Source organism: Pelobates fuscus, chromosome 3 (genome assembly GCF_036172605.1).
Source record: "Pelobates fuscus isolate aPelFus1 chromosome 3, aPelFus1.pri, whole genome shotgun sequence".
NCBI lineage: Eukaryota > Metazoa > Chordata > Amphibia > Anura > Pelobatidae > Pelobates > Pelobates fuscus.
The window spans coordinates 424,463,211-424,489,437 of record NC_086319.1 but is presented as its reverse complement, the minus strand read 5'-3'; the positions used below and the strand labels follow the sequence as shown (position 1 = coordinate 424,489,437).

The following is a 26,227-nucleotide window of genomic DNA, read 5'->3' as shown; positions in this document are numbered from 1 at the left end:
TGCTCTTTCTTTGAAGGGGTGAAACTGCTCTCAAATGGTTTACCCCCAAAGGCTTCCTTCAGCTCCAGATCTCCAGGTCGCTCAGTGGTATTCGACTTCTGAAACAGAGTGTCAGGAAGTGCAGATTGACGTTGGGCATGGGTGCCGCTGATTGGCTAGAGTGGTCAGCTGACACTCTAAGCCAATCGCTAGTTCCCGATTCATAAAAATGTTTTAGCCAACAATGTTTTAGCCAATCAGCGGCACCCCTGCCCAGCGGCCCTCTGTGTTTCCTGACACTCAGTAAATAAAAGTGAACACATTAACACTGATATTGTTTCCTGTTCCCTCTTCCTACTCCTTGCTGCCTCTTCCTACTCCTTGCTGCCCCTTCCTACTCCTTGCTGCCCCTTCCTGCTCCATGCTGCCTCTTCCTACTCCTTGCTGCCTCTTCCTACTCCTTGTGCCTCTTCCTACTCCTTGGTGACCCCTCCTGCTCCTTGCAGACTGTCCCTACCCCTTCCTGCATCCCCTTCCTATTCCTTGCTGACCCCTCCTGCCTCTTGCAGACCCTTTCTACTCCTTGCTGACCCCTCCTGCTCCTTGCTGACCCCTCCTGCTCCTTGCTGCTCCTTCTACTTTACCCTCCTGCTCCATGAAAACCTTTCGACCCCTTATTGCTTCTTGCTGCCCCTTTCTATTCCTTGCTGACCCCTCCTGCCCCTTGCAGAACCTTTCTGCTCCTTCTACTTTACCTTCCTCTATGCGGTCTCCCCCACCCCCCCATCCCTCACTTACCTGCTCTGTAGGCTGCCTTTGTGCTGCTCCCCTGCGGTTTCAGTCATGAGAGAGAGGCAGGGATTAGCTGTAGCTTTCTGCCTTTCTCAATTCACAGCGCCACCTACTGGCAAGCGCTGGTATTGCACTGTATTCTCACACTAAAATGAAAAATAGCAGCACAAGCTGAAAAATCCGGGGGGAGGGGGGGCAAGTACCCCCCTTTACCCCCCCATTCGGACGCCCATGACCCTGAGACACTAGGGACACAGTGGCCCCATGTCTCCCAGTGGCCCCTAGTCTGTGTCCCCATGTCTCCCAGCCACTGTCCCTAGTGGCTCAGTGGCCCCATGTCTCCCAGTGTCCCCATGTCTCTAAGTGTCCCCTAGTGTCCTAGTGACATCAGGACACTGGGAGACATGAGGACACAGACTCTAAGGGACACTGGGAGACATGGGGATACAAACACTAGGGGACACTGGGCGACATGGGGACACTGAAAGGCATGGAGACACAGGGAGACATGGGGACACTGGGCGACTTTGAGACATAGGAGACATGGCAGTGTCCCCATGTCTCCCAGCCAGTGTCCCTAGTATCTCAGTATCCCCATGTGTCCCTGGTGTCTCTCAGTGTCTGTAGTGTGCCAGTGTCCCTAGTGTCTCAGTGTTCCCTAGACTCCCAAAGTCCCCTAGTCTCCCAATGTCTCTGTGTCCCCATGTCTCCTAGTGTCTCAGTGTCCCCTAGTATAAAAGAAAAAATCTCAGGCACTCACTGTGATAGATTTAGGCAGGTTTATTGGACACCGCAACGTTTCGACCTGTACCCAGGTCTTTATCAAGTCTCCAATGTCCCCTATGTATCAGTGTCCCCTATGTCAGTGTCTCAGTGCCCCATGTCTCTATGTGCCCGTAGTGTCTCTGTGCCCATAGTGTCTCTGTGCCCGTAGTGTCTCTGTGCCCGTAGTGTCTGTGTCCCCTAGTATAAAAGAAAAAAATCTCAGGCACTCACTGTGATAGCTTTAAGCAGGTTTATTGGACACCGCAACATTTTGACCTGTACCCAGGTTTTTATCAAGTCTCCAGTGTCCCCTATATATCACAGTGGCTCAGTGCCCCATGTCTCCCCGTGTCCCCTCGTGTCTGTCACCCAGTGTCCCCAAGAGTCTCAGATTTCCCAGGTCTCCCAGTGTTCCCTAGTATCTGTGTCCCCATGTCTCCCAGTGTCCCAATGTCTCTCAATGTCCCCTAGTGACATAGGGACACTGGGAGACATGAGGACACAAACACTAAGGGACTGGGAGACATAGGGACACAGACATTCCCCCTTTTTGTGTATGTTCGCCCTTTCAGCCGTTCTGGTTAGGTGATTTGTGTCAGTAGCCCACCATTTTACCGCATCCATAGACTTCCTGCTTTACTGGACACTGCTGTTTGGGGGTATGGGTTTACTTGAAAGATGAAAGCATGAGATTAGCAAAGGGTATGTGTTTTCTCATAGTTGCATCCTATGAGTTTCCCTACAGCATCTTCTCCATCAGATACATGACGCTTAGGAGGTAGGACTGTTTTAGTGTTTTTGGTCAATAAGATTTTGTAATTAGGCCCATCATAATTATCAGCACCAGGCCCACTGGGCTCTTAATCCGGCCCTGCCTACAACACGAGTCAAGGCTGCGAGTTAAGGTTAAGAAGACTGGTTTATTGAACAACTTGCATTTCTTTTATACACATTTTCAGGCCAGGGGCACACCCCTCTGGACCTGATGTAACACAGGTTTGGCAAACTGTCCTTTTTAATGGAGTTTGCCATGAGTTTTTGGAGGGGCCTGTCTGCCAGCCTGGGACCATAGACTGGGACGCCAAAGTGGTCCACCAGGCTAAGCTTCTGTGAGGCTTCTAGTGAAAAAGGTGTTATCCTCGATCAACAAGAAGTCATTTAGATAGTGTATGACTGTAAGGCCCCTGGATATGTTATCATAACTAGCACAGAGTATCTGCGAATATCGATAGTTGGCTAATTTGTAGCCCGAAAGTTGAGTGGAGAAAGGATTAGTAACTGCCTGCCAATTTTATGCCATGTAAGTGCCAGTGTGTAGGGTAGATGGTAGCCGTTGAATGTGTTGATGATATTGGTCTTACTTAACCAAGCCTTAACCCATGCTTGAGTGGAGGAAACTCCTCAGAGGGTATGAGGGAGTTGAGATTTGGGGTAACAGAGGTGTGTGGTGCCTATAAGCCTATGGTTAGTCTTTGGTATTGTCACAGGGAAATCTTCCCTTAAACAATGTGTTTGTGCGCCATGCTGTAAATGGTGGAGATTGGGAAAGCCCAAGTTAAAACCTCTCTGCAAACACATTGTGTTTACAGCCAATGTTTCTGTTGTGCTGACTGCAAGTGAGGGCATGCTATATTCCCTGAAGGTATATTTACGATACCTGTATGGGATCCTTCTGAAACTCCAGAGCTTTAGTAAATCTACTACAAGTCTGGAAGGGTGATGAGTCAGTAGTGTTGAAAGTGCATTGATGTTTACAGATGGTGAGTATGTTTTTTGTAAGTTGTACTGGGACACATGGTTTGTCATGTGCCCTGAACCATTTGAACAAATACGCAACATGTACTGCAACTATACATACCGATTGTCACTGGTAGTTCGCTCTGTTCCTGGAGCCTGAGAGTGCTCGTCCGTTTGGTTGGGACAAAATCCCTTCTGTTAGGGTACCTGCACAAATAAACATCTCTATATATGCCAAATGCCAACACAACTCAGGGATGTTCAGTTCCTGATTTACCTGGAATCCCTGGATCAGACCATCACAGATACATTGTCATACATATATATGCTTTGTTTCCCAATGTGCTGGGATCATATGTGCAGGATTAATGTCTTGAGTGTCATAAGAATTGATTGTACCAGGTAACCAAGTTTCGGTTGGTGCTGGTTGTATGGTAGAGGGAGTGCTGAGGTGACTGATTCGAGATATTGCCAGTCTGGCGTTAATTTTCTCATGGAGTTCATGAGTGAGGCTATCATGGCCTAGGATGGCCATTGGTAGAGATTTTAAGTTGTCATCTTTTACCTGCCAGGATATCTCTGTTACTGTGTGCTGGGATCATATGTGCAGGGTTAACGTGCTGAGTGTCAGGAGAGTTGATTGTACCAGGTAACCAAGTTTCGGTTGGTGCTGGTTGTACAGTACCGTGAGGCCCAGGCTTGTGAGGGCTGTGGTGACTGATTCAATTGCCAGTCTGTCGTTCATTTTTTGATCATGAGTTCAAGAGTGAGGCTAGCATGGCCTGGGTGTCACCTGAGTTGGTGTTGCTGGGGCCTTCCCCCGTCTCCATGTTGTCCGTTGATGTGCGGAGGAGTTTAAATAACTCTGCTTTCCTTGCTGTGGCAGGATAGGGGATTTGTCGCCTCCTTAGGTCGGTGGTAATGTGTGGGATCGTCCAGGATCTGATTGATGCTGGATTAGTAACATCTCCTCTGCTTGAAGGTGTATTGATTCTATCCAGGGTGCTAGGAAGAGGTAATTCTTCGCCACCTTCTTGAGACATACTTAAATAACAATAAAGATAGTAATTATTATTTGTACCCAGGGGTCTTGTACTGGCTTGCTAGCTAAGCCGTAAGGCTAAACGATTAGGCTTGGTGTTTTTTGGTGACTGGTGAGGCCCTGCTAGTTGCCAAGTGGCTTGAGAGGCTCTATCTATGCGTTGGCGTGAGGGGATTTTGTGTGGCCACCGAACGTTGTGGCAGGATGTTGCCCTCTCGGTGACAGTAACCAGAAAATAGGAAGGGGAGTGACAGGTGAGGCCCTCTCTATGATACAATGCGAGGCGGCTAGCTCACGAGTGGCCCGAGGGGTGTATGCCTCCGAGTGTGAGGTGGGGAGTTGGCCTTGCGGGACCACTAACCGAAGCGTAATGTAGAGAATAAAGGGGGGGCAATACCTATGGACCCTAGAACCCTAATTGCCAGTACACTATTACTATTCCAGGGAAGGTAAGAGATGGATAACTACGTGAGCAGGTGTATGTACCTGGTAGTATGGTATTGAACCTGGCAATCCGTATAGGTTTTTTAGTAGTAACTGTAACCTGAATGGATAAAACCGTATGGCATAAGGAAATATGGCATAGACCAAGCTTATCTTAATACGTACAGTATATGTGAAAAGTGCCGTGATGTGTAAATATTAAACATCGTCGCCATACTGGTTAAATATGTATCAATCTATATGATTATGTTTAAAACAATCTTGTGTGTAATTTTATATTGGCTGTAAAATTGTATAGGACATGTGAAGACATGTGAAGACATGTGCTTTTGACCAGTAGGGGTCAGAAATGCTGATTGTATGGTGAAATTCCCCTTAATCCAAAATGCAAGGTTAACCTGAGATTTTAAGAGTGACCTGTAGGGGTCAGTGTGGTTATGTGAACACTTGTTCGTGAGCTATGCCCCAGCGTAATGGATGTATGATGACAGGGAAACGAACAGTGCCTGTTCGACAATATACAATATGTGAACATAATGGCTTAATAACAGTCATTGTAACAAGCCAGTGTTCTGTTCGTGGGTTTTAAAACCCGAAACGTGTGTTTATTACCATAGTAAATGCATGAACTAGTTCCTGTTCAGTAGAAATTGCATGAACCGTGAGCCTGGTATGTCAGGGAAACAAAACGAAACGAGCAGTGAGATTCGAAATGCACGCACAGAATTGCCTAGTATGTTTAGGCAAATTAAACAGAACGTGTTCCCATTCGGGAGTATGCTAATGCTCGAAATGAGCCAGTGACTGATATAAACAAGTGAGTTTAAACGAATGATATGCACGAACATGCAATGGTTTTAGAACAGACTTAGACAAAATGCAGCCCTAAAGTGAGGACCTGACCCGTGCATGGTGCCGTGGGACTGATGCCTGGCGTAACGAGGAGGTCGACTTACGGTTTGTGAGTAAATTGGACACCATCCACGGCGATGGATTGAAGAAAGAAGGTGGTAGGCCGGAAAAGCCTGTGGCTGGATTCCTGACACAGCTCAGGTTAGAAAACCTCATGGAGTAATCAGGTAAAATGGTGTCTGGATGACCCGGAAGTGGAAATCATTCTGATGCTGACCTCAAGCGATATGAGTCGGGTAAGGGGATTCCCTTCTATAGGGGAGTGAATTAATTTAAGCCCCTCCCACAATTACAGGCCAAACGGCCTTGTTACAAAATGCCCTTTGTAACTGTCTCTTTAAATGACAAATTGCCCTGCTTCCCTGCAAACAAACACGTGGCGGCGGCCATCTTTGTTCATTCAAACGAGGTCAGCGGTATGTGTAGCCAAATCCATGGAACTGAAATCGGCTACACATTTCAACGAACACCGCTGACCCTTACCTTCATCTCCACTGAGTTTTCAGCCACAGAGACTAAGTCCGTTCGGCAGTTTGAACGCACTGTTATACTGAGCCAATTGCACGAATGGCCCCGTTTGTGCATTCAAATGGGACTTAGTCATTTTTCTGCATGAAATAGACCGACCGCACAGCCCAAATCTATGGAATTGTTTTGGGCAAGAAAATGTGCATGCGGTTGGCCATAAAGGACTCCCAGCTAACTTTTTATCCACTGGAGGGATTTGTTTGAATTTTGAGAGTGTTTAGGTTTAAAGTGTGCTGAGTATTAATATGTAATATTGAATGTATATATTTAAAGTTACAGTACATGTGTAAAAACTGTATTTTTCCTAGTATGTATAATTTTTTTATATATATACTCATAACATATGTTGGCCACCCTTTTTGATATATGCCCCTGCTGTCTCTTTTATAATAGTGTCCACCCTTTATGTATTTATATACATGCCCATATTTCCTATGTTTTGATATCCATATATATCCCTACTATCTTTGTCTTTTTAATTTATGCCACAGGTACTTGAAATATTATTATGCTTTCTTATTTATGTATTTACTATGTTTATCTTTTCCCTTCGTATAAACTATATTCTATTTCGGCAATTTGCCGAACTACTAATCCCATGGTACTGTGTATGACGATATGTCACTTCCGGGTGACGTAATTGTACCTATGTGAAAGAGGACAATATGAACTACATGCCCCATAAGACATTAGGAGCCACGTCACTTCCGTGTTGCGTTCAACACAAACAGCGGGAGACTACATGTCCCAGCATGCCACGGAAGGATATGATGACGTCACTTCCTTTTACTTTGGGTAAAATCCGCTTATATATCACTTGTACTGTTTGGGCGCGGTTTACCACTTTTTTCCTTGATTGTTTCACTATTCTGAGTAGGCGCTGGGAATTCCTACTCGGTTAGTGAGCGCCTATTCCTTTTGTTTTTTCTGTATTTTTCCTGCCTGTGATAATTATGTTAACCCATTGTGTACCATAATTATATCACAGGCAGAGGGGAGTGTGGCGGAACCAACCTCGCCACTGGCCACTGGAGGAGTCTGGTCGCCGCCTCCTGCCACTGGACTATGGCCCCATGTTTAACACTGTTCTTTTTCCCTGCAGAAAGGCTGGTTCGTGCCTTTCTGCGGACTGTTAAAGCCATGCTACCCCAGATAGCTACGCCATGGAGCCCAGTCGTATACTGAAAGACTGTATGAAAGACTTTGGCTCCATGGCAATTCAAATGTATGTATGTGATCTGAGCCCCATCCGGTAATAATGTGAGCTCAGATCTAAGCTATCTGGGGATATGTTGAATGTATATGTTTTATGTGATCGATGTAACAGTATGTATTTTTATGTCTTTTATTGTCCTTTGTCTGCCATGTGGTTAATGGAGTTTTGCCTCTGTCCTTGGAGATAATTGGATTACTTCCCAATTATCTTTAGGACAGAGAGGAGGGATTGTGATGCATTGTGGGATTGTAAGCTTGTGATTTGTCAATGTCCAATATGTTTCCCAGTCTTCCATCTGGTCCCCTATGGGAGTGTCCACCAGGTGGGAGACCTGCATAAAAGCCGGGCAGGTAGCCCCAGTAAATCAGTTCTTCTTGATCCCTCAAAACGTAGCCTTGTCTCGTTATTGGAGGGAGCTGTTATAATCACACTGGGGATTGCTATGCTCTGCATACTCCCCTGAGCTTGAATCACTTAGCTCTTTTAAGAGCTTGTTCCTGATACGCTCTCCTTGGAGGAGACGTCTTCCCCACACAGTCCTGGATGCTGGAGGTTCATATAGGGTGGAAGGAATAGGTCTTTCCCACACAGTCCTGGAGGACAGAAGCTGATCCAGGGTGGAAGACGGCGAGACTCCAGTCAAGCTACGGTGGTTGCGGAGTCTGCGGTGGTTTTGGTGTCCGGTGCGGTGCTTGTGGTCGTCGGTGCAAGCTAGGAAGCATCCATCAACGGAGGGTACTCGGTCGGAGTACGGGGAGCTCCGTTACAGGGAGGATTTTGTGTGTAATTGCTGAGAGTGTTTTACTGTAATGTACGTGTGTTATTGGTTGTTCTCAAAACCCTGTGGGCGATCCTGTATATGTTGATATTTTGGGCAGGTTCCACTAATACTTTCCAAGACTATGTACAGATTCTCAATCAAAATGACATAGACCTTCAACTTACATATGTCATAGATGAAAATTTTTGTGAATCCGGATGGTGGAGTAGAAACTGAGTTATTCAGGAAAACAACCTCAACCAATAACCTGCTTCATTGGCAGAGCCTTCATCCTCATAATCTAAAGGCAGGCATTCCATACGGCCAATATCTTCATGCTAAACTAAATTGTTCTAGTAATGAAACTTTCCTGAAAGAAGCACAAGAACTCAGGAGACGTTTTAAGTTACTGGGTTATCCTAATAAAATCATCAAGAAAGCGTTCCAATGTGCCAGTTCAATGGATTGAGCAACAAGTCTTAGAACATCTAGACCAAAGCAAGAAAAACCACTTATACGTTGTATAGGCACGTTTGACCGACTATGGGACTCAGTCAGACAAATATATTCTGATCATTGGCCTATGCTTACATATGACGAAGACTTGGCCAACCATGTATCTCATTTCCCTAGCATTACAGCTCGTCGCCCCCAAAATTTACGTACTATATTAGTACGTAGTCACTTGGAACCTGATCCTAGTCAACAAACCTGGCTCACAACTAAAGGTGTCTTTAAATGCGGCCACTGTAAGACTTTTTAAAACCATCTAAAATCGTTGCATGCACACAGACTAAAAAAAGATTTCCTGTTCATCAGTTTATTAACTGTACCTCCACTAAGATCGTGTATGTAATTACCTGCCGTTGCGGGCTACAATATGTAGGGAAGACTTCTCAGCAATTTAGGCGAAGGATCCTTCAACATGCGAATAATGTAAATATTACAACTCCTGTTGCTAATCATATTAGGAATTGACATAATAGTGATGTCTCAAATTTCAAGCATTGGAGATGATTACAATGAATTCCAGAAAAGGAAACTTTAATTTGAAACTTTTGAAGCAAGAATCGAAATGGATACATACTTTTCAAACTCTGGCCCCGAGAGGTTTAAACGAAGAGTTTAACTTTACTCCTTTCATTCATGGCTGATGTGAGCCTTTTTCATCTAATTGAATATAGCTTCCACCATTATCTTGCTCCTAATATCTTGTATACTTATATAATATTCCATTTAACAGGCAGATAGACTGTTCGGTAACAGGCAGATAGACTGTTCGGTAACGGGCAGATAGACTGTACAGTCTATTTATTTTTAAAAACAATATCAACCACTCAGGGTCAGTTATTGATATATTTTCATACATTATTCCATAATATAGCCACCATTATGAGAATCTAGTACATCTCTTTTGTTATTTTTTTTTTCTGGTATTTATTTATCACACTAATTATTATTTTTTTATAATTTTATTATATCCTGTTGTATAGACCGTATTATAACCAGTTGATAGGCAGAGAAAATGTTTGGTTTATCTATTTATAAACACAATGTTCACTATTAGGGGTCCTTGATATGATTTTATTATTTATAATTGATATGTATTCATTATTCTACAATATTATTATTATTACCATAGGGATTTTGGAGAAATATTATTTGTCTGTTTATCACATTAATAAATGATGTAGCACTGCCTGTATCAAATACATGGTTAACTTAGGATTGTTTAATTTACTGTTCCATGGCGGACGGGCTTCCAAATGATTCCGTTTTTTGCACAGCCATACGTCGGTTAAACTAATTATATCTGAGTGATGTTTTAATTATTAGTTTAACAACTACGGCAATTTAATTCATTCTCTCATTCATTACATGAATTCTGGAAGAAGCTTCGCCATGTTGTTTATTATCATTATTATTATTTCTATTATTTGACTTCATTTTGGCGTATTCATTATAATTTAGTGTTTCTTGGCGGACTGGTTCCCGATCGATTGCGCCTTTTGTACAGCCACACGTAGGTCAAACTAATGATATCTGAGTGAGGTTTTAATTAGTAGTCTAACAACTCCGGCAATTGAATCTATTCTTTCACTCACTACGTGGACTCTGGAAGACGTTTTGCCGTGAAGTTCATCATTTGTAGTTTTGAGCGACTTGCTGACTGTTCGCTGCTAGTATGGCTTATTGGATAGCAATTTATATAAATATTATAACATCATTAATTTATCGAATGCTTTATATTATTCATTTAATAAATAGATGTAGTTTGTCATCATCATTTTTATTATTTTATTTCATTTTGGCTTATTTATTTAAGTGTGAATCTAATGAAGAATCTATAATCCATATCCATAGACATTTAGTTTGGGACATCTTTTTAGCAGATTAAATTTGATAGCGATCAGTCAAGTTTTCTGACTAATTGTGGCAGTCATTAATATTAATTTAGAACCTGTTGGGGTCTTACAATACAGTAATACACGTATTAGTCTCCTCCTTACAATATGTGGCACTTAATACATTCTTTCTTTCCAACAATCTCCCTCCCAATAATACAGCAATCTGATTGGGAGGTTGAATTTTGAATGCTCCAATTAGCACCTGAGCCCTCCCCTTTAAAAACCGGTAATACTTACCATCCGGTTCCCCTCTGATGAGCTGATCCAGCGAAACGTGCATCAGGGGCTTTGGGGCTCAGGCTGTGTCCACTAGACTGCTTGCAGTTATCTCTGGCTTCTAAGAATTACTCTTTTCATTTTACTTCGTTTTTTGGCATTTTTTATTTTGTCTATGTTTGGAGCAGAGGTGGAGGAATTCTGATTCCACATTAGGGTCATTTATTGGGGTAAGGGGTGCCCTCGAAGGCACAATAGGGACAGTAATCTTTTCCCTCTCTCCCCTCACCCTACCCTGTAACATTTTTGTCAGTATTGCCGGAGTCCTCTTTTTTCGTCCATCGTTAGATATTTCATTTAACGGTCAGGTAGATCTTCCTACCATAGAAGCCGACAGATATATGTTTTGCCATATCTTTGGTTACACTCTTGCAGCTCTCCGGATACATAGTTGCCACAGAATAGTCAGAGATTCTCTCTCCTTTTTCTGTTTACCATCTAGTTAGTATTCACCAATCTTTTATGTCAGCTGACACTCTGATACTATACTCTCTGACTGACACACCATTTAGTGATTTATGTTGTTTTTTGGTGATACTTACTACTATTTTGTCTGCAGTGTGGACCAGCCTCCACTATTTTTATTTGTAGTTATTTTTTTTTGTTATGTCCGTGTGTATAAAGTACTATCAGTTGTGTGTTGTAGTCGGTCTCTTCTGTCTATTGGGACCTTTTAGAGATTGAAACTTTTATTAAAAGTTGTTTTATCTGATACATATAATCCTTTAGTATTCCATTGTTATATAACATGGCATTCTCCGCCTCTCTTCTTTCTGTATGTGTAAAACTTCCATAAAAGAAAGGCCATTGGGGCTTATTAAACAGAACTTCTTGACCCTCTAACTCGCAGCCTCGACTCATGTTTGTAGGGGACGGCTATAATCACTACAGGGATTGCTATGCTCTTCATACTCCCTTAGCTACTGAGCTCTTGTTCCTGATCCTGCTTCGCTCTACAGAAGGAAGAGGTTCATCTACTGGAACCTGGAGCCTGGTCATAGTCCAGGGTGGATAGCCCAGCAGCGGCGGTTCGTGGAGTCTGCAGTGCTTATTGTGTCTACGGTGCTGATGGTCCTTTGGTGAGCGCTAGGAGCATCCTTTCTACAGTCCAACTTTCAGCTATCCTGGAGGAAACCGTAACATGCCTTAATACATATGCACATTGGAGGGCAGGGGGCCCGGACATGCATAGGATTACCAGTGCAGTCCGGGCCCCCAGGACCATCGGGCCCGTAACAACTGTCATGGTTGTCACCCCCTGATGGAGGCCCTGGTCACAGGCTACTAAACTGGTTCATGTATTACAGGATAAAACTTACCAGGTTCTTAACATGTATAGCTTGGAGGAAAGACGAGACAGGGGGGATATGATAGAAACATTTAAATACATAAAGAGTATCAACACAGTAAAGGAGGAGACTATATTTAAAAGAAGAAAAACTACCACAACAAGAGGACATAGTCTAAAATTAGAAGGACAAAGGTTTAAAAATAATATCAGGAAGTATTACTTTACTGAGAGGGTAGTGGATGCATGGAATAGCCTTCCAGCTGAAGTGGTAGAGGTTAACACAGTAAAGGAGTTTAAGCATGCGTGGGATAGGCATAAGGCTATCCTAACTATAAGATAAGGCCAGGGACTAATGAAAGTATTTAGAAAACTGGGCAGACTAGATGGGCCGAATGGTTCTTATCTGCCGTCACATTCTATGTTTCTATTTTCCAACTCACTGGAACTACACCCATACATCCTATCTGCACTTCTAATTCAATGCAACTATACCTGATTTATAGACTGTATCAGTAGATAAATGCCACTTGATGGCAGTGTCTGTCTAATCAGCCCTTTTTGGTCTTGAGTTATAAGCGTCATCGCATTAAAACAAGCCCGGAATAAACCAACGTCTTGGGTCAGAACTAATGCTGATTATCTCATACTTGATTCTGTCACAGTTTGAGTTTGTGATCTCTCCTGTAACTAGGGTTTTGGTTTATCCATTGAACCCCAAAAGGCCACAAAGTGACATTTCTGTTTTTACAGAAAGTTGAACCTATTACTTGAGTCAGGTGTGTGCTTCACTTACCTGTTCATATCATTCAGAAGTCATTTGGTTACCTAGCTCAGGTGTAGATGAACCTTCGGCAGTCCAGAGGTTGTGGGCGTCATTTTCCCTGATGTTTTGCTGTAGGTGCATTATGGGAGGTGTAGTCTGTGATGGACCGCTGGCACTCCGACCGAGTACCGCCGCCAATCGATGCTCCTAGTGCTTACTGAGGACTCCAAGCACTCCAACCAACACCATCCGCACTGCAGACCCCACTTCCAGCGATACAGCTGCGCCAGGGTCTCGCCGTCTCTCACCCACCCTGGATCCAAGGCCAGGATCCAGCTTCCAGTGGGTAAACCTCTCCTAAATCCAGAGAGCAAGAACCAGGAACAAAACAAGCTCTTGCAAGAGCTGACTCTGGGGAGTATGCGATTATAGAAATCCCCAGAGTGTAGTTATCCTATCCGCCAAGCATGAGCCAAGGCTTCAAGAAAGGGTCAAGCAGTTCTGTTTAATTGGAACCAAAGGGCTTTCTATTGTGGAGGTCTTACACATACAGGACCACCCACAGGGTGGAACAAACCAATCAATACATTACAACACAGCTAAACATTCCCATTCATACCAGCAGAAATCCTCCCCTCTGCCTGTGATACAATTATCTCAACACAATAGACTAACTTAATTATCACAGGCAGAACATATACAGTTTTACACAATATTCATAACTTTAAAAGTATACATCACATTCACTAACATTTTCAGAATCAGCATTCTACAAACATACTAAAAAATCAAGCAATTCCTTCCATTGGTTTAAAAGTTAGGTCGAAGTCCTTTGTGAGTCAAAGTCCTTTGTGATCACTGCAAGCATGGCTTTTCCTGCCCAAACCAGTTCCACAGATTTAGGCTGTGTGAGATAAGTGGCTTAACTGGGTGTCGTAAGCCAACTATCTCCAGGTACAGAAAATATCCCTGTTCACAACAAAAAAATACACAAAAATACATAACTCCTATCATACTGTACAGAACCCCCACATTCAACCTATCCCCACATGGCTTGGATCTGAGCGCTCAATGTATTCGAACAGCGCTCAGATCCCACAACCACAGTCAAATCGCCAGAGGGTTAAAGTTACAGCATGGGCTGATGAGAGGGGCCATAGTCATGAGGTAAGAGGCTAGCCATTAGTCCTCTCCAGGTAGAAGTGGCAAAGGGCACTTCGTCACATAGTCCACATCAGCCGGAGTGCTGAAAGTTACTTACACTTGCCGTAGCTATAAACATGATACAAAGACAGTAAACCAAAAACTCCTGGAGCCCAATGTTCCCCCATTATACCCCAATCCTGACACGTGGGTCGCACTCCCCACAGCGTGTTATACCGCAGGGATCTGCAATTAAAGGTCCATCAATAGCAAAGGACGTACCCTGCTCGGTAAGATTTTATCATTTCAGGATCCCTATTCAATGCGTATAGAAAATAACCAATGGCCATAAAGACTTTCTCCATCTGCACCTGGCTGCAAATATCACAATGTCAAGCAGTTACCTTACACAAAATGTTTATTTATTGAGAACTCTAAGTCAAAGACACCACATTTTAAGGATGGATACATTTTAAAAAAAAAAGCCAATTTTCTCATATTTTGAGTGTGAGACAGTCTCTCCTTGACTCTTTATTACAGATTGGTTTGTCCTCACTAAGAATTATTGCTTTGTCTTCTCTGTTCACGGTGTAAGTAATCCTGAAACAAAGAAAAATGGAGAATTAACAGTCGCACACATACACTCACGCACACTCAGGCACACACACACACATACGCACACACACACTCATGCACACACACTCACGCACACACACACTCACACACACACTCACGCACACACAAACTCACGCACGATCACTATAGAAATGAAAAAAGTTTGGAGTGATTGAATAGGTGAACATGAATTGTATTGAACAAGTGATTGGATAGTGAATGTGACCAAGTAGATGGTTGGATGATACATATTGTGAGGGGTGAGAGAGTAAGAGAGATAGGCACTGTATATCATAGGACAGCACTGAGTGACACACTGGGGTCTCCAAAACAATAACACAGGATTTTCCTTCCCAGTGTCCTCTGTGCCTGAGAGATAATTGTGGGGAAAAAACTATCATTCAATTATCGCTCAGGTACAGAAAAACTTACATGAAATATACAGTACCCCAAAAGTATCACCACCATAACTAGGAACCCCACAAATGTTATGTAACGGACCGTTTCAGCATGAAAGGGGAAAAATCCGTTTAGGCGATAATCCCCTTTTTGAGAGACAGGCACAGCTACTGCAGAACACCAAACTCCCGAACTGGATACAAGATAACACTCCGAACTGGAACAGCTGAACAAGAAAAGCATACAATCCGCTTACACTCCTGGCAGTCAGCTTACAATCCAATTCCCCCCAAGAACGAGACGACACTTCATTTTGAGGGTTAAACAGGAACTCTGGACTGGCTCATCCAGCCTGGCTTTTATTTCCAACTCACACATACAGGCCACACCCAGGGGGAGGCATAAAAGAACCAATGACATAGATGTTACATCCCACACATCCCCTCCCCTTAGTGTGACACATAATCCCATTATGCATACAGTGTAAAATATACTTTTACACAACTTTCATAACTTTAAAACCATACATCACATTCACATAAAAATACATATCCACAATCAATCCATTCAGGGGAACAACATATTAAAAAATGGCATGAATCCGACCAGGGGTTCAAAAAGTTACTAAAAGTATCTTTTGTTCCTTTCTGGCTGGCAGAAAAACATCCCCACAATGCACCCTGGTTTCCTCCCTTCTGCCCTGGAGTTAATTGGAGAAGTAATCCAATTACCCAGGACTAAAGGCAGACTCCATTAACCACATGGTTGCAAAACAACATAAAACACTTTAAAATACATAAAGTCACATTTACACATAACACACAGACATTTCACCTATCCCCAGATAGCTGGGATCTGCACGCACAAAACTACCGAATAGCGCGCAGATCCTACTCACACAGTACAATTGCCATGGAGCTAAAGTCTTTCCCATAGTCTTTCATTATATGAATAGGCTCCATGGTATAGCTATCTGGGGTATCACATTCCCATAAAGTCTGGTCCATAGTCCAAAGGCAAGAGGCAGGCAAGCAGCCCCCTCCAAAGACACGTGGCGAGGTCGGTTTCGCCACATGTTAAATCCCCGGAAAGACCTGAGAGTGTAACAAACTCAGATTGGTTTGGTGGAATTGGATTGCCACTGGGCTAAAGTTTTGATGGGTCAGACACAGGGAGATAGCCCAAAACAGTTCCAGAGGAATAAGTTCCCCAGCCGGTCTCTCCAGGGGGTTCCTGTGTGAACACCATGCAAGGGATTCTTTTCATTTCAGTGTACAAATGCTCCCCCTAGTCGGTAGTTCCCATCTCCTGAACGTCGTATGCATAGTTGGTCAGGAAATAGGTGGTATAACCTTTACCTGGGTTTATGCGAGTGCCTAGCCGAAAAGAGGTCCAGGCATTCAGTTATATGAAATGGCGGCCACCCAGGGGAGCATTCATTAATTGTGGTTTCCCACTTAGGTTGCTGGTGTGAACGTTCTAATAGGGTACAGTGGTGGTACTCATTCGGGAGTCGAATATACAGTGTTTGTAAACCATAACTCCCAAACGGAAAAAGACAAAACATACAAAATTGGCGGTAGGTTTCGCCACACTGTATATCATAGGACAGCACTGAGTGATACACACTGTATATCATAGGACAGCACTGAGTGATACACACTGTATATCATAGGACAGCACTGAGTGATACACACTGTATATCATAGGACAGCACTGAGCGATACACTGTATATCATAGGACAGCACTGAGCGATACACGCTGTATATCATAGGACAGCACTGAGTGATACACACTGTATATCATAGGACAGCACTGAGTGATACACACTGTATATCATAGGACAGCACTGAGTGATACACACTGTATATCATAGGGCAGCACTGAGTGATACACACTGTATATCATAGGACAGCACTGAGTGATACACACTGTATATCATAGGACAGCACTGAGCGATACACACTGTATATCATAGGACAGCACTGAGTGATACACACTGTATATCATAGGACAGCACTGACTGACACACTGTATATCATAGGACAGCACTGAGTGATACACACTGTATATCATAGGGCAGCACTGAGTGACACACTGTATATCATAGGACAGCACTGAGTGACACACTGTATATCATAGGACAGCACTGAGTGACACACTGTATATCATAGGACAGCACTGAGTGATACACACTGTATATCATAGGACAGCACTGAGTGACACACTGTATATCATAGGACAGCACTGAGTGATACACACTGTATATCATAGGACAGCACTGAGTGATACACTGTATATCATAGGACAGCACTGAGTGATACACACTGTATATCATAGGACAGCACTGAGTGATACACACTGTATATCATAGGACAGCACTGAGTGACACACACTGTATATCATAGGACAGCACTGAGTGATACACACTGTATATCATAGGACAGCACTGAGTGATACACACTGTATATCATAGGACAGCACTGAGTGATACACACTGTATATCATAGGACAGCACTGAGTGATACACACTGTATATCATAGGACAGCACTGAGTGATACACACTGTATATCATAGGACAGCACTGAGTGATACACACTGTATATCATAGGACAGCACTGAGCGATACACGCTGTATATCATAGGACAGCACTGAGTGATACACACTGTATATCATAGGGCAGCACTGAGTGATACACACTGTATATCATAGGACAGCACTGAGTGATACACACTGTATATCATAGGGCAGCACTGAGTGATACACACTGTATATCATAGGACAGCACTGAGTGACACACACTGTATATCATAGGGCAGCACTGAGTGATACACGCTGTATATCATAGGACAGCACTGAGCGATACACACTGTATATCATAGGACAGCACTGAGTGACACACTGTATATAATAGGACAGCACTGAGTGACACATACTGTATATCATAGGACAGCACTGAGCGATACACACTGTATATCATAGGACAGCACTGAGTGACACACACTGTATATCATAGGACAGCACTGAGTGATACACACTGTATATCATAGGACAGCACTGAGTGATACACACTGTATATCATAGGACAGCGCTGAGTGATACACACTGTATATCATAGGACAGCACTGAGTGATACACACTGTATATCATAGGACAGCACTGAGTGATACACGCTGTATATCATAGGACAGCACTGAGTGATACACACTGTATATCATAGGACAGCACTGAGTGAAACACACTGTATATCATAGGACAGCACTGAGTGATACACGCTGTATATCATAGGACAGCGCTGAGTGATACACACTGTATATCATAGGACAGCACTGAGTGATACACACTGTATATCATAGGACAGCACTGAGTGATACACGCTGTATATCATAGGACAGCACTGAGTGATACACACTGTATATCATAGGACAGCACTGAGTGATACACACTGTATATCATAGGACAGCACTGAGTGATACACACTGTATATCATAGGACAGCACTGAGTGATACACACTGTATATCATAGGACAGCACTGAGTGATACACGCTGTATATCATAGGACAGCACTGAGTGACACACTGTATATCATAGGACAGCACTGAGTGATACACACTGTATATCATAGGACAGCGCTGAGTGATACACACTGTATATCATAGGACAGCACTGAGTGATACACACTGTATATCATAGGACAGCACTGAGTGATACACGCTGTATATCATAGGACAGCACTGAGTGATACACACTGTATATCATAGGACAGCACTGAGTGACACACACTGTATATCATAGGACAGCACTGAGTGACACATACTGTATATCATAGGACAGCACTGAGTGATACACACTGTATATCATAGGACAGCACTGAGTGACACACACTGTATATCATAGGACAGCACTGAGTGATACACACTGTATATCATAGGACAGCACTGAGCGATACACACTGTATATCATAGGACAGCACTGAGTGATACACACTGTATATCATAGGACAGCACTGAGTGACACACACTGTATATCATAGGACAGCACTGAGTGATACACACTGTATATCATAGGACAGCACTGAGTGATACACACTGTATATCATAGGAGAGCACTGAGTGATACACACTGTATATCATAGGACAGCACTGAGTGATACACACTGTATATCATAGGAGAGCACTGAGTGATACACACTGTATATCATAGGACAGCACTGAGTGATACACACTGTATATCATAGGACAGCACTGAGTGATACACACTGTATATCATAGGACAGCACTGAGTGATACACACTGTATATCATAGGACAGAACTGAGTGCTACACACTGTATATCATAGGGCAGCACTGAGTGATACACACTGTATATCATAGGGCAGCACTGAGTGATACACACTGTATATCATAGGACAGCACTGAGTGATACACACTGTATATCATTGGACAGCACTGAGTGCTACACACTGTATATCATAGGGCAGCACTGAGTGATACACACTGTATATCATAGGACAGCACTGAGTGATACACACTGTATATCATAGGGCAGCACTCAGTGATACACACTGTATATCATAGGACAGCACTGAGTGACACACTGTATATCATAGGACAGCACTGAGTGATACACACTGTATATCATAGGACAGCACTGAGCGATACACACTGTATATCATAGGACAGCACTGAGTGATACACACTGTATATCATAGGACAGCACTGAGTGATACACTGTATATCATAGGACAGCACTGAGCGATACACACTGTATATCATAGGACAGCACTGAGTGATACACACTGTATATCATAGGACAGCACTGAGTGATACACACTGTATATCATAGGACAGCACTGAGCGATACACTGTATATCATAGGGCAGCACTCAGTGATACACACTGTATATCATAGGACAGCACTGAGTGACACACTGTATATCATAGGACAGCACTGAGTGATACACACTGTATATCATAGGACAGCACTGAGCGATACACACTGTATATCATAGGACAGCACTGAGTGATACACACTGTATATCATAGGACAGCACTGAGTGATGCACACTGTATATCATAGGACAGCACTGAGTGATACACACTGTATATCATAGGACAGCACTGAGTGATACACACTGTATATCATAGGACAGCACTGAGTGATACACTGTATATCATAGGACAGCACTGAGTGATACACGCTGTATATCATAGGATAGCACTGAGTGATACACTGTATATCATAGGACAGCACTGAGTGATACACGCTGTATATCATAGGATAGCACTGAGTGATACACACTGTATATCATAGGGCAGCACTGAGTGATACACGCTGTATATCATAGGATAGCACTGAGTGATACACACTGTATATCATAGGACAGCACTGAGCGATACACACTGTATATCATAGGAGAGCACTGAGTGATACACGCTGTATATCATAGGACAGCACTGAGTGATACACACTGTATATCATAGGACAGCACTGAGTGATACACACTGTATATCATAGGACAGCACTGAGTGATACACACTGTATATCATAGGGCAGCACTGAGTGATACACACTGTATATCATAGGACAGCACTGAGTGACACACACTGTATATCATAGGACAGCACTGAGTGATACACACTGTATATCATAGGACAGCACTGACTGACACACTGTATATCATAGGACAGCACTGAGTGATACACGCTGTATATCATAGGACAGCACTGAGCGATACACTGTATATCATAGGACAGCACTGAGTGATACACACTGTATATCATAGGACAGCACTGAGCGATACACACTGTATATCATAGGACAGCACTGAGTGATACACACTGTATATCATAGGACAGCACTGAGTGATACACACTGTATATCATAGGACAGCACTGAGTGACACACACTGTATATCATAGGGCAGCACTGAGTGACACACACTGTATATCATAGGGCAGCACTGAGTGATACACACTGTATATCATAGGACAGCACTGAGTGATACACACTGTATATCATAGGACAGCACTGAGTGATGCACACTGTATATCATAGGACAGCACTGAGTGATACACACTGTATATCATAGGACAGCACTGAGCGATACACACTGTATATCATAAGACAGCACTGAGTGATACACACTGTATATCATAGGGCAGCACTGAGTGATACACACTGTATATCATAGGACAGCACTGAGCGATACACACTGTATATCATAGGACAGCACTGAGTGATACACACTGTATATCATAGGACAGCACTGAGTGATGCACACTGTATGTCATAGGACAGCACTGAGCGATACACTGTATATCATAGGACAGCACTGAGCGATACACACTGTATATCATAGGACAGCACTGAGTGATACACGCTGTATATCATAGGACAGCACTGAGTGATACACGCTGTATATCATAGGACAGCACTGAGTGATACACACTGTATATCATAGGACAGCACTGAGTGATACACGCTGTATATCATAGGACAGCACTGAGTGATACACACTGTATATCATAGGACAGCACTGAGTGAGACACGCTGTATATCATAGGACAGCACTGAGTGATACACACTGTATATCATAGGACAGCACTGAGTGACACACTGTATATCATAGGACAGCACTGAGCGATACACACTGTATATCATAGGACAGCACTGAGTGATACACACTGTATATCATAGGACAGCACTCAGTGATACACACTGTATATCATAGGACAGCACTGAGTGATACACACTGTATATCATAGGACAGCACTGAGTGACACACTGTATATCATAGGACAGCACTGAGTGATACACACTGTATATCATAGGTCAGCACTGAGTGACACACTGTATATCATAGGACAGCACTGAGTGACACACACTGTATATCATAGGACAGCACTGAGTGATACACACTGTATATCATAGGACAGCACTGAGTGATACACACTGTATATCATAGGACAGCACTGAGTGATACACACTGTATATCATAGGACAGCACTGAGCGATACACACTGTATATCATAGGACAGCACTGAGTGATACACACTGTATATCATAGGGCAGCACTGAGTGATACACACTGTATATCATAGGACAGCACTGAGTGATACACTGTATATCATAGGACAGCACTGAGTGATACACACTGTATATCATAGGGCAGCACTGAGTGATACACACTGTATATCATAGGACAGCACTGAGTGATACACTGTATATCATAGGACAGCACTGAGTGATACACACTGTATATCATAGGACAGCACTGAGTGATGCACACTGTATGTCATAGGACAGCACTGAGCGATACACTGTATATCATAGGACAGCACTGAGCGATACACACTGTATATCATAGGACAGCACTGAGCGATACACACTGTATATCATAGGACAGCACTGAGTGATACACGCTGTATATCATAGGACAGCACTGAGTGATACACACTGTATATCATAGGACAGCACTGAGTGAGACACGCTGTATATCATAGGGCAGCACAGAGTGACACACTGTATATCATAGGACAGCACTGAGTGATACACGCTGTATATCATAGGGCAGCACTGAGTGATACACGCTGTATATCATAGGACAGCACTGAGTGATACACACTGTATATCATAGGACAGCACTGAGTGATACACACTGTATATCATAGGACAGCACTTAGCGATACACACTGTATATCATAGGACAGCACTGAGTGATACACACTGTATATCATAGGACAGCACTGAGTGAGACACGCTGTATATCATAGGGCAGCACCGAGTGACACACTGTATATCATAGGACAGCACTGAGTGATACACGCTGTATATCATAGGGCAGCACTGAGTGATACACGCTGTATATCATAGGACAGCACTGAGTGATACACACTGTATATCATAGGGCAGCACTGAGCGATACACACTGTATATCATAGGAGAGCACTGAGTGATACACACTGTATATCATAGGAGAGCACTGAGTGATACACACTGTATATCATAGGACAGCACTGAGTGATACACACTGTATATCATAGGGCAGCACTCAGTGATACACACTGTATATCATAGGACAGCACTGAGTGACACACTGTATATCATAGGACAGCACTGAGTGATACACACTGTATATCATAGGACAGCACTGAGTGATACACGCTGTATATCATAGGACAGCACTGAGTGATACACACTGTATATCATAGGACAGCACTGAGTGATACACGCTGTATATCATAGGGCAGCACTGAGTGATACACGCTGTATATCATAGGACAGCACTGAGTGATACACACTGTATATCATAGGACAGCACTGAGTGATACACGCTGTATATCATAGGACAGCACTGAGTGATACACACTGTATATCATAGGACAGCACTGAGTGACACACGCTGTATATCATAGGACAGCACTGAGTGATACACACTGTATATCATAGGACAGCACTGAGTGATACACGCTGTATATCATAGGACAGCACTGAGTGATACACACTGTATATCATAGGACAGCACTGAGTGACACACGCTGTATATCATAGGACAGCACTGAGTGATACACACTGTATATCATAGGACAGCACTGAGTGATACACGCTGTATATCATAGGACAGCACTGAGTGATACACACTGTATATCATAGGACAGCACTGAGTGACACACTGTATATCATAGGACAGCACTGAGCGATACACTGTATATCATAGGGCAGCACTGAGTGATACACGCTGTATATCACAGGACAGCACTGAGTGATACACACTGTATATCATAGGACAGCACTGAGTGATACACGCTGTATATCATAGGACAGCACTGAGTGATACACACTGTATATCATAGGACAGCACTGAGTGACACACGCTGTATATCATAGGACAGCACTGAGTGACACACTGTATATCATAGGACAGCACTGAGTGATACACACTGTATATCATAGGACAGCACCGAGTGATACACACTGTATATCATAGGACAGCACTGAGTGATACACGCTGTATATCATAGGATAGCACTGAGTGATACACACTGTATATCATAGGACAGCACTGAGCGATACACATTGTATATCATAGGACAGCACTGAGTGATACACACTGTATATCATAGGACAGTACTGAGTGATACACACTGTATATCATAGGACAGCACTGAGTGATACACACTGTATATCATAGGGCAGCACTGAGTGATACACACTGTATATCATAGGACAGCACTGAGTGATACACACTGTATATCATAGGGCAGCACTGAGTGATACACACTGTATATCATAGGACAGCACTGAGTGATACACACTGTATATCATAGGACAGCACCGAGTGATACACACTGTATATCATAGGACAGCACTGAGTGATACACACTGTATATCATAGGGCAGCACTGAGTGATACACACTGTATATCACAGGACAGCACTGAGCGATACACACTGTATATCATAGGACAGCACTGAGTGAGACACGCTGTATATCATAGGGCAGCACCGAGTGACACACTGTATATCATAGGACAGCACTGAGTGATACACACTGTATATCATAGGACAGCACTGAGTGATACACGCTGTATATCATAGGATAGCACTGAGTGATACACACTGTATATCATAGGACAGCACTGAGTGATACACACTGTATATCATAGGACAGCACTGAGTGATACACACTGTATATCATAGGACAGCACTGAGTGACACACTGTATATCATAGGACAGCACTGAGCGATACACGCTGTATATCATAGGACAGCACTGAGTGATACACACTGTATATCATAGGACAGCACTGACTGACACACTGTATATCATAGGACAGCACTGAGTGATACACACTGTATATCATAGGATAGCACTGAGTGATACACACTGTATATCATAGGACAGCACTGAGTGAGACACGCTGTATATCATAGGGCAGCACCGAGTGACACACACTGTATATCATAGGACAGCACTGAGTGATACACACTGTATATCATAGGATAGCACTGAGTGATACACGCTGTATATCATAGGACAGCACTGAGTGATACACACTGTATATCATAGGACAGCACTGAGTGATACACACTGTATATCATAGGGCAGCACTCAGTGATACACACTGTATATCATAGGACAGCACTGAGTGAGACACGCTGTATATCATAGGGCAGCACCGAGTGATACACACTGTATATCATAGGACAGCACTGAGTGATACACACTGTATATCATAGGACAGCACTGAGTGATACACACTGTATATCATAGGACAGCACTGAGTGATACACACTGTATATCATAGGACAGCACTGAGTGATACACGCTGTATATCATAGGATAGCACTGAGTGATACACACTGTATATCATAGGACAGCACTGAGTGACACATACTGTATATCATAGGACAGCACTGAGTGATACACACTGTATATCATAGGACAGCACTGAGTGATACACACTGTATATCATAGGACAGCACTGAGTGACACACACTGTATATCATAGGGCAGCACTGAGTGATACACACTGTATATCATAGGACAGCACTGAGTGATACACACTGTATATCATGGGACAGCACTGAGTGGTACACACTGTATATCATAGGACAGCACTGAGTGATACACGCTGTATATCATAGGGCAGCACTGAGTGACACACACTGTATATCATAGGACAGCTCTCAGTGATACACACTGTATATCATAGGACAGCACTGAGTGATACACACTGTATATCATAGGACAGCACTGAGTGATACACGCTGTATATCACAGGATAGCACTGAGTGATACACACTGTATATCATAGGACAGCACTGAGTGACACATACTGTATATCATAGGACAGCACTGAGTGACACACACTGTATATCATAGGATAGCACTGAGTGATACACACTGTATATCATAGGACAGCACTGAGTGATACACACTGTATATCATAGGACAGCACTGAGTGACACACACTGTATATCATAGGACAGCACTGAGTGATACACGCTGTATATCACAGGATAGCACTGAGTGATACACACTGTATATCATAGGACAGCACTGAGTGACACATACTGTATATCATAGGACAGCACTGAGTGACACACACTGTATATCATAGGACAGCACTGAGTGATACACACTGTATA

At 43.2% G+C, this 26,227-nt stretch overlaps 1 protein-coding gene across 1 annotated transcript in view; it reads right to left on the bottom strand.

The window, feature by feature from the left end:
- Positions 1-14,578: 14,578 nt before the first annotated feature.
- Positions 14,579-26,227, bottom strand: part of LOC134602092 (uncharacterized) — a 78,513-nt gene continuing 66,864 nt past the window's right edge. The window contains exon 8 of the mRNA XM_063446592.1: positions 14,579-14,656. Coding sequence (XP_063302662.1) covers positions 14,612-14,656 — 45 coding nt within the window. The 3' untranslated portion in view covers positions 14,579-14,611. The remainder of the gene's footprint in view (positions 14,657-26,227) is intronic.